This window comes from Lissotriton vulgaris, chromosome 4_1, assembly GCF_964263255.1.
Source record: "Lissotriton vulgaris chromosome 4_1, aLisVul1.2, whole genome shotgun sequence".
Lineage (NCBI taxonomy): Eukaryota > Metazoa > Chordata > Amphibia > Caudata > Salamandridae > Lissotriton > Lissotriton vulgaris.
Window position 1 is genome coordinate 416,513,249 of NC_141691.1, and position 11,114 is coordinate 416,524,362.

At 39.6% G+C, this 11,114-nt stretch overlaps 1 protein-coding gene across 4 annotated transcripts in view; it reads left to right on the forward strand.

Annotated features, from left to right (window-relative positions):
• Positions 1 to 7,929, forward strand: part of PCDH19 (protocadherin 19) — a 212,906-nt gene extending 204,977 nt beyond the window's left edge. For all 4 annotated transcript variants that reach the window (XM_086918816.1, XM_086918817.1, XM_086918818.1 and 1 more), the window contains one exon: positions 2,082 to 7,929. In XM_086918816.1, coding sequence (XP_086774942.1) covers positions 2,082 to 2,668 — 587 coding nt within the window. In that variant the 3' untranslated portion in view covers positions 2,669 to 7,929. The remainder of the gene's footprint in view (positions 1 to 2,081) is intronic.
• The last annotated feature ends 3,185 nt before the right edge of the window (positions 7,930 to 11,114 follow it).

An 11,114-nucleotide genomic window follows, 5' to 3' on the forward strand; every position in this document is an offset into this window, starting at 1 on the left:
AAATAATCAATAACGTGGTAATGATAATAAACTTTAATTTGAACCTCGGTCCCTGAGGTAGAATTCGATATTGTCTTTAAGATGCTTGGCTTTGGTTATTAGCAGGGCCCACTGCTTTTCCTTCTATTCTTTGCTGGCTGAGCATGTAATCAGAGTTTTGGTGATATCAAAGGAGTGCATAAGATGAGAAATTTCCTTAAAACTTGGATAGGAATACTAATTATCTTGGTGAAATGATCGATTGGCCAGATTTTATAAAAAAATAAATTTTATATATATATATATATATATATATATATATATATATATATATATATATATATATATATATATATATATATGTGTGTGTGTGGGTGTGTGTGTGTGTGGGTGTGTGTGTGTGTGTATATATATATTTATATATATCAATCCAGGGCCGGCCCGTGCAGGACGTTATACCGGGGCGGTGACGTCAGGCGGGGGAGGGGCAGGGTGGGGGGTTTTAAAATGCCTACTATGGACCATTACAGGTAAGTAACGAAACAAATGAATAAAACGAATTTCGTTGCCCGCGCTGCATCGCCAAATGTGATGCAGCGTAGGCAACGAAATTCGTTTTGTTTATTTTTTTCGTTATCAATCACTCTGCATGCAGGGAGACTACTGGAACACCTCCTTCGTTTTTTCCAAAACGGTCACGGACCAAAAGTAGGTGCAAAAGGAATATTTTTATTTCTTAGTCGCCATAACGTTTCGGCTCGTCCGAGCCTTGATCACATGACAATGTAGTGTTAGAGACAACCCAATTTAAAGTGACAGTGCATACAAAAAAAAATACCTTGTGATACAAAATGGGAATGGAAATGGACAAAATACAAATTTTTAGTAATTTGAACGGGGAATTGTTGGATTCATGACACAAATGTGCATTATTTGCATATAAAATCACTAATTCATAATTAGATGTTATAAAATTAATTAAAACATCCAAATTGGTACCCATGTTCAAAACCATAAAATCAACAGCATAAAAAACACCTTTTAGCAGCAAGTTATTGTGCAAATAAGCAGAAATAAAGTGCAACGAGTACACGGTTGCAGCCTTGATCAAACAAATCTATATAGATATATATTGCACCTGGATGTAGCGTCAGCCTGAATCTATCGGTGGCATCAATGCCCGAAATGGCCAACTATAAAGCCTTGATATGTCACACAGCATTTTTATATGGACAAACCATTGAGCTAAATAAACAGGCTGGCTTCAACCCCAAATACTGTTTCATATAATTGCATGTACAACCAAATTGCAAAAAAAGCAAATAATAGTCAAATACAGGAAATAATGGCTGAACATCTCATGTTGGCTATTCCTAGGTCCAAAGATCTGTGCAAAATTCTGCAGAATTACTGGATAATAAATATTTCTATAACACGCACTTTGTCTGGGTCATGATATATGTTTTTCATTGTAAGGACAAATTGTGGGATAAATCCCAGGTAATCCACTGTGTTCATATCACAGTTCCTTCAATGATATACTCACTGTCCTTCCCAAAAGTGAATGAAGCAAGAGTAGATACATAAATTAAAGTGATGAACTGTGATAAATCAGTTGACAGTTAAAAACGGACAGTTATATATATGTGTGTGTGTATGTGTGCGTGTGTGTGTGCCCTAATTTATCAAATATATTAAAAATGGTTCTGTCAACCTAATGCTCTTTGGTTCAACTAGTTCAACTCGTCTTTGCTTGACTCTGGCACAGCTGCGCCGGCGCAGAGCCGACATAACTGTGCCAAAGTCATAATCAGCCCCTTAGAATTCTGCCTAAAGTGTTACATGCGGTGCTTTCATACCAATGAAACATTCTCAAGCCCTTCTATTTCTTTTTATGCTCTATGCTCTGGCTTCGCTGTATTGATTGTGTCAAGGTAACAAAATATGGTTTACTAACACAATAGCTAACCAGGAAACAGCTCGGGTCTCACAAAATGTATTTAAAAAGGGGAAAGGGATTGTACCTGCTATGAAAAATGTGTAAAATTAATTATGTTTATTACATCATGGTGTATCAACTAGCTATTTTTGTTTTTACGCAGATCAAGGCGAAGGATTCCACTGTAGGGAAGAATGTCGGATTTTGGGTCACTCAGACAGATGTTGGATGCCCAGAATCCCCATACCAAGCCGTGCCAAGTCGCCTGAGCATGGGAGAAATGTCATCGCCCTCTCCATAGAAGCTAGCACTGTGGATACAGAGCCTTATGAAGACTGTGGCACAAAAAGGACTTTTGCAACTTTTGGCAAAGATGGGGGTGATCATGTAATCGATGACAGGGCCACCTTGAAAGGCAAGAGGACAGTGGATCTGCCCATTTGCAGCCCCAAGTTGAATGGTGTCATCCGTGAAGCAGGAAACGGATGTGAAGCCGTGAGTCCGGTGACGTCCCCCCTTCGCTTAAAGAACGCCCTGCCCACCAAGCCCTCAGTGTCCTACAGCATCATGCACTGTGCAGGGAGCCGGGAGGGAGAGAAGTTAGTAAACAATGGTCCTTCTCGGCCCTCAGAGGCGGAGCCCAGGGGGGCGGACAGTGAAAATATTATGCATGAAATTAATCCACTCCTGCAAGAATGTCGAGAAAAGGACTCGCCAGGAGTGAAGAGACTAAAAGACATTGTTCTTTAAGCACCCTGCCAGCTCAGAGTAAAAAAAAAAGGACGAGTGACTCAAAATACAATACATACTGTTTTTAATTGCTTACAATGGTTCACAACTTGCTGTATTTAAAGCTTTCCTTAAATGTATTGTTTATAAATGAAACTGTCGTTTTGTGACAATCCCTCTTGTTTCAAAAGATGGCCGGGGTGTTCCGCCAGAGCAAATTAGCTGGATTTTGTTTATTTTTCCTGCGCACTAAAATGGACAAAAATATTATTACCATTGGTTGTACGAAGTATTATGTATTAAGTATTTTGAATTTCTATATTTTTATATACCAAAATTATAATATAAATTACCATTATTTGTAAAGAATTAAGTATAAAATAAGCCTGTATCCAGGCTTCTTTAACAATTTACTTGCTAACATTTTTGTAGCGTAGGCAATGAATGGCCATGTAAAGTGTGCTGTAAAAGAGTTTTTTGAGGTAATACATAGCCCAATACATTGCTCAATCTGCTATTTTGGTCCATATCAGATTGCTATTTTGCTTTGGACACCCCTGCATAAGCGGCCGTTTTGCTGTCACATGCTATCTGTACTATTTCTGTATTTGATATCGCAAATTTTTTTTTGTGATGGCAAAAAGGATTTCAGTAACTTAAAAAAGTAAAGAAATAAACAGCAGTACTCATTGAAACTTGGCTTTGAAATTTGCGGTAAAGGACTGTTCCAATTGCTGACTATCGCAGAACGCCAAGCCATCGCCGGACATGTTCTCTAAACATCTGTCTCCACCGAGCAACAGCAATGTAACTTTTACAGTATTCTTTCTTTAACATGTTGTAGTGATGCATTGTGTCGCTGCTGTAGAAAGGGGATGCTACAGAACAAGACAGAATTTCTATAGTTGTTTGGGGACTTTTATTTCTGGAACACACTAGGTTTATCATTTCCCGCCATCTTTAGACTCCCTTTTATTGAAATGATAATGAAGTCATTGTCAATGGATGGGCTTCTGTTGGACCTCAGAATAAACTGGGAAAGTTTCAAACAGGGGTAAAAGCTAAAATAGACAAAGGCATCCACCCGAGGGCTCTATTGAAGAACAGGCCATGCTTGGGTCAGACAACACAAATAAATTCTGTTCATCTGGATGGGGGGGAATTCGGATATCTGTTTAGTTGCTAGATGGATTATTGTAAGTTCTATTTTAATTGTAGGAGAAAACCTTATTACATGACAATAGTAAGTAAAGCCACGCTCTGCTGTGGCGAATCTGCTCTAAGACTGCAAAATGAAGAGCAAATTTATTTTTGTATAAATGTAACTTCTTAAGATGCAGCAGGCAGAGAAAGGGGTGTTCTTTTACACGGTTCTTGGGAGTGTGATCAAGTATCATTGACCAATCCTTTAACTATCTTAAAATTGTGTTACTTTCTGGCCAATAAATATTTTCTTGAGGTTCTTAAAGACCCCTCCTTTGAGAACGTCCCAGATGCTATTCAAAACAAGATCATATCCTATAGAAAGCCGTCTCATATCTCCTCTTCTCCCCTGATCCCTTTCAACTCCTTACTTTTTTTTACTCTCCTTTCCTTGCCAATCTATTTGTTTGCAAAGTACTTTTTTTTCCACTCACCCTTAAATACCCTCACCTCTCCCCCTTTCTCCCTCCCTTTATTTTGTATCCTTTTCATTTCTGTCACTCTGTCCTCATGGACACCTCTTCCCCTAACCCTCTTTGTATCACTTCTGTGCTTAATTTGTAAATTCCTCCATTCACCTCCTTTCCTCTTTTCCCTTTTCTTTTTTTCATCATCTTCATACATCTGTCTTATGAAAACAACTTAAACAACGACAGAATTTTATGGACATCATTAGTTTAATAATTGAGCTGTGCTATAGAGAGGAAATGTAGCCTTTATATTCTTATGAAATTCATATATTTGAAATTATTTTATCAATTCGGATCAAAAGCCACATATTTAACATGATAGAGGTAACTAAAACAAGAGAAATAAAGTTAATTATCTCATGATATTTATTATGTTGGTGTTTTAACACCTGTGAACTAAAATTGACCTGCTTGCAATCTGTTCCGCTTTTACCTTCACCACTATAGATTCATATTGAATCTTGTTGGGTTGGGGTTTTTGCTGCTGTAGAGTACAGATTGTGATGTGAATAGCAGGAGAAATTGGAAGTGTTTTCACTAGTGCTGCCCTGATTACATTTATACACATCAGGTACTAAAAAATCCAGTCCCAACTTGTGATGTACCTTAGCAGAATGACCTTCACAAGAAAATGCAGTCCACATACTGACTTTACCATGCCAGCAGCAACATGGCCAAATGTTACAATTTCTAGTTGTGACTAAATTTGCTCTGGATCTTCATTCATAGTCCAATAACGGAAACACTGAAGCCTGTTTCACTTACAGGAAGTGTGCTTCAAATGCATGATCTCCCATGATTGACACCCATTGAGTTCTTATATAATCACCTTAGTTCTTTTCTTGGCTTCTTTTTTATAAACATTTTGTAAATTTAGTTCTTTCTCATATATTTTGAAAGTAGATGATGTGTGATCCATAATGGGCTCAGCTATGTATAGGTAACATCCATACCTATGGAACACATCCAGTTAAACGTTTTGAGAATTGTATCACAAAGCTTTCAATGTAAAGATAAAGAACTTTAGTTTTGATTTAAAGCATTACATCTACTTTATTGGGCATTTAGGTTCATTCTGATTGTAAGTGAGTGCAGTGAATATACACATTTACTGCCTCTGGTTTGTATTTGTATCAGTATACTGAATGCTGAATGGATCCATCCAGCAGCATTGCCTTGATGACTTCCTTTTCTGGTTAATGTCAACAGTTTCACATTTTTGCCTGATTTCGTTGTTTTTATATAATTGGTGCATTGTTTGTTCACTGTTCCCCTAGTGCTATTTCTAAAAATGTTACCTAACCAACAAAATAACACCTTAATCAACTTAAATTTCTTCCAACTTTTAAAAATTCTTGTTCACAAGAATCTCAATAGACAGTAACAACAGCCGTCATATACGGTATTTATCATGTTGTGAGGTCTGCTGAGTCACACAGATATCTTATAACAACACTCATTGTGATGTTGGCACAATGCACATTCCCTTGTTTTCTTGTCTTCCTGTTCAGCAGACTAAAAAAAAGTCACATAGATTTTCAGGCTATACTTGGGAGCCCTCTTTTTTGCTAAAGAACTTAATGTGCCTTCAACGTGGAGACCGATAAATAGTCCATGAGTTACATCAACCGACTATCAGCATACTGATAAGAGCTGTTCCGGTTCAGTGATGTGGCCTCAACACAAAGATCCAAAATAAATATCCTTCAGGTTAGGGTTACAGTTTTGAAGTTGTCTTATAAGAATCATGAGTACAGATGGTGTCTTTTTCTAGTCATTTCCAATAACTTCCTTTCCAGAATATGTTGTACAACATGGAGTTTTCACAAATCCTAATACTGTCAATTAGCATTCTAGACACTCATTGTTATATTTGAGACTTGAACACAGCAGAATTCTTACTCGTTTCATTCTAAATTGAAACCATATTCTTTTAGTAACTGAAAGAAATAAAAAAATAAAAATTATTTTTAAAATTTCCTCCGGCACCCCATTGATAAAGACTAAAACAGTTCAAGCCAATCGGGATTCAAAGCATATTTATTTAGAGGTGTTTAAATGCACAGAACATTATTATATGACTAACAACAGTGAGATCACATTAAAGGGTCAATGAACAGGCAGAGCCAACCAGTGGCCTGTTGATAGCCTGAGTCAATTAAAAAGGAACAGTCCGGCATTAAAAGCAACCCCAAAATGAAGGATAAAACTGGAAAACCACAGGTTGGCACCTAAAAAGAAAATGATGGCAACTAACTACGAGCAGTGGATGATCCAGTTGCGATAAACCTGGTGCACACATTAAGGTTTTCTTAGAAACCAAGGCAAGGCAGTGATTCATGTTGGTAGTTTCTGCATTGATTTGAGCCATATTACAATCAACAAAGAACAAACAGGAGTTTCTGAGCACATTATTACATTTGCACAAAAAATGAATTACACTGATGCTCATGTAAGATCAAATGCATACTCAATGTTGACAATCAATGACCACTGCAAGTGTGAGGAATATTGCAAGCCAAGTTAAGGAACAGGTGGTGAAGCTTGTAGTTCAAGACCCGGTAAGATTCTGTTTAGCTGATGGCTTCTTTACAATCTGCTTTTTCACTGCCAAATTCAGATAGCTTGAAATGATTCCCATTTGTAATCAGTTTGCGAATCAATCACTAATATCCATTGACAAATTTAAATCCAAACCACAACATCATCGGGCACCCTTAGTGCACCCAAGCACTCAAACGTTCTCCAAGGATGCGTCACAAATTCCAATGGCCCTTTTTACATCTACCCAAGTTCAAAAATCCCGGTCTGAAACTCTGAATCCCAGGACAATGGAGATATCAAAATCCTTGTCCACCAGTAGCCCTGGAGAGTATTTTGCCATTCCACAGGAAGCAAAATAACAAGAGCACGTGGGGCGACACGTGATCAAGTTGTAACATTGTGAAGGGATTGTTTTGATGTCATCATTGTCGCCTTTACAACCTACCAATGGTTAACATGTTGTGCAGCACATCATACAGGAGCCAGACACAAGCAGCCTTTATTTCATGGAAGCAGTCAAATTAAGGCAGAGCTTGGAAGAAATGTACTAAGGCTTTGTGAGAGTACAGTGATGACTGTGTTGTACAAAAAAGCCTACTGCTTTACAGGTGAAGGCGCCAGCCATTCTTCTGCCTTCTAGATCCATGAACTTTATTAAGGAATACTGTGGATACCATTGAAATGACTCATCGCGCACATCTGTTACTAGCATCAGCTGATGTTCAGCTGATGAGGGATACATATTTGTTTAATTGACATGGAGTTGGCCTGATGCACGCTGCACTTCAGCAGCTCATGCCACCTTGCACTGCTGAGGATGAACCTGATGGCACAGTCTCGGCTTGCCTGGAAAGTCAAGATGGGATGTCAGCAGGACGCAAGTGTGTCTTCATCATGCAGTCTCTGTTGCTGATTATATATGGCGAAACAATTGTTGTATATGCTATGACGTATGTTATGTACATTTTCACAGTGATTGAATCATTGTAAAAAAGAATCACCATTCTGTCTATTTTATGACGATAAAGCAGCTTTATTAAATTATTACGATTATGTTTCAAATGACTTATTTGTTACAATGTTTTATTCTTCATTGCTCTGAAAGTAATGTGACACTCTACAATGTTCAACAAAAATTGTAACTCATTCAAAGTCACCTCAGCATCTCAAAATTCAGAAGCAGTTGAAGTTGCTCCTATGCCTCAATTTCTTTTCTAGGGATCGCTCATCATAGCAAACAAAATGTTTATTGAAAAGTACTGAGCTGAGTGCACCTAGCTTCTTTTCTAGGGATCGCTCATCGAAGCAAACAAAATGTTTATTGAAAAGTACTGAGCTGAGTGCACCTAGCTTGTTTATGTTGTTACACAATGGTGACTGTAGAAGTTCAATAGGAAGTTCTCCTTTTTTTTGGTAATAACTTTGGCGCAGTTTGACGAATCTGAATTAAACTTTCCAAAAACAAAAAAGGTCACCCACCTTACCTCCTTCCTGGAAACAAACGGGTGATCAATCAAGCAAGAGTGGCGGGGAGTGGCTGTAAAATAAAATAAAAGGAGGGAGCCCAAAACCTTCATTTCCTTTATTACTTCCTATAGGAAAGTCAGTTTGCAGCTACAGAAAACGCAGCTGAACGAAATTAGTCCAAATTTGGAAAAAAATTTGAACTTTACTCAGAAAGTGCATTTTTCATAATTTGGTGTAAATTAATTCAGTTGTTTTTGAGACGTTTGATTGTACAAAGATGCTTTGGGTGGTTATGAAGCGGTTAAAAAAATAGGTCTTCCTGGACTGCTGGTCCCGTGGAAGTCCTACGGCTCACAAAATTAAAAAATATATGTCTGTCTCATTGGCAGAGCAAGCGTTTGGCCATTTTGGTCTTGTAGGAATAGTTCTGTTACCGCAGATATTCTGCACTACCGAGATATCTGATTAGCTGGCCATAACAAAGAGAAAAATGTTGCACTCACTATTACAGAACTTTGGGAATTGGCCTCTATGTCCTGAAGTTAGATAAAGGTAAACATAACAGGAGGCAGGTTAGGGACACCCATGCGCAATGGCAAATACAATGGGCTTGATGTGTTAGTCTTTAAAATTCTAAAAAGCATACAAGCAATTTTTAAAACCTAAATTTCTGCAGAGTCGAACCAGCCAATTCTTTCTGGATTTGGTGTAAGCTGGACAGAAGAAGAGCACATGGAGCTCGTCCTCTGAAACACTGCTACATCCTGGGCAAGATTTGTTAGTAGAGGTTGACCATTTGCTAGTAAAGGCTTTAAGTGGTAAGGTGCCATACCTCCATTGGATACAAAGCTTCCTCGCTAGAATCGGGAAGACAACATCCATAAAATCCTCAAACAAATAGGAATTTTTGAAAACTAAGAAGGAATTGATCAAAGAACCAGAATTGGAGGCACAGACAATAGAGTTCAGTTTTTTCTCCTTGAAAATCCTAGTAAGGGACTTGCGTGATACCTCAAGGCAGCCCCTTTCCGGATTGTCCCACATGTCCGGCAAGCCCAGACTTGAAAATTCACGTTTTATGAATGCCAGCCATGGGATTTTGCCTGCGCAGTTAAAGCTTAGTATTTGCTTTAGCTCTTCCCTATAATTTAGCTGGTCAGTGGTTGCCCAAATCCTATGCCAAAACCTAAGCGGTTTTAAAGCTAGCTCATCTTCTATAGGTGTCAATCCCAAGTCTAGCCTTAGCGGGAGAAGCGGGGTACTTTTTGCGAGTGTCAGCAGGCATCTTATAAATTTGGTTTCTATCTTGGTGATGTCTGCCCACCCAGAGTGCCCCCCACAACTCTCCACCATAAAGAGCTGCAGCCCAGGCTTGGGTCTTGTAATTCTCCAGGGCTGGGCTCACTGGCTTGAATGTCAATGTGTTTGAGACTTTAGAAATACCACCCGCCAGCTGTGCCAATTTCAATTGAGATTTAACTCTTTGGGGTCCCCAGGAAAGATTTTCGTGAAGTGTTACCCCCAGATATTGAAATGTTTTGACCCTTTCCAACCTCACAGTGCCCAGGATAGCATTTGGTTGTGTGGATGACGTGAGATTAAATATCATGAATTTAGTTTTTTCGGCATTTATCTCAAGGCCACGGAGTCGACAAAAGTCCCCAAAACCATTCAGAATCCGTTGAATCCCCATTGGGGATTTGGAAAGCAGAAGGGTATCATCGGCAAACATGATCGCCGGAAGCCTCCTGCCTGCCAACCTTTGTGCCTCGTTGTAGGGGACGTTGTCCAGATTTGAAACTACACCTTTAACGTAGAGGCAAAACAGGGTCGGTGCCAGGACACATCCCTGCCTCACCCCTCTTGCAACTGGAAACCTAGAAGACAATGCCCCATTCCTCCCGCATCTATCCTGGGCAAAATTCCCCAAGTGTAACCTCACCAACACATTCAATACCTGTGGCGGAACACCCAAGTCCTGGAGGACACCCCACAGTTTTCCCCGTGGCACTAAGTCAAACGCGGATTGGAGGTCCACAAACACCATGTAGAGGTTGCCACCCTCAATCTTTGCTGTTTTCCAGTACAGGAGAATCAGGCGAAAGATCTGGTCCATGGTGGATGTGTTCTTTCTGAACCCCGCCTGAAAGGGGCTTAAAACTTCATGTTCCTCCATCCATACCAGCAAGTGGTCCAGGACAAGCCGCGCAAAACATTTTTGCGGGACATCAATGAGACTAATGGGCCTGTAGTTGGCTGGGAGCAGAGGAGAACCCTTCTTGAAGATTGGGACTATCTCCGTTCCTAGCCAAGTACCAGGGACCTCCATGCCTCCTAAAATTGTGTTAAAAAGTATAAGCAGGTACGTGGCCCAGATCCCTGGTTGATGACTAAATAGGTCCCCTGGGAGTTTGTCGAGTCTGGGGGCCTTACCCACTCCCAGTTTTCCTAATGCATTGGACACCTCTGCCAGGGTAAATTCTAGGGCCTCGTGCTGCCGGTTTAAAAATAAAGGTACCACCATGTTGTCCTCAGCATGTTCATCTATATATAAGGCTTTAAAGTGAGATTCCCACACTGAAGCATCGATATTTGGTTCTATTGCGGAGTTTGGTTCTCCCGAACCTGTATTGACCAGTGACCAGAATCTACGAGCATCCCTTGATTCCAAGGCGGTGGTTAAATTATACAACCTGTCTAGGCCCCACTCACTCTTAGCATGAGCCTTACTCCTTTGTAGTGCATTCTTAATTGCCGGATTTTGGGTTTATTTGTCCCAGACC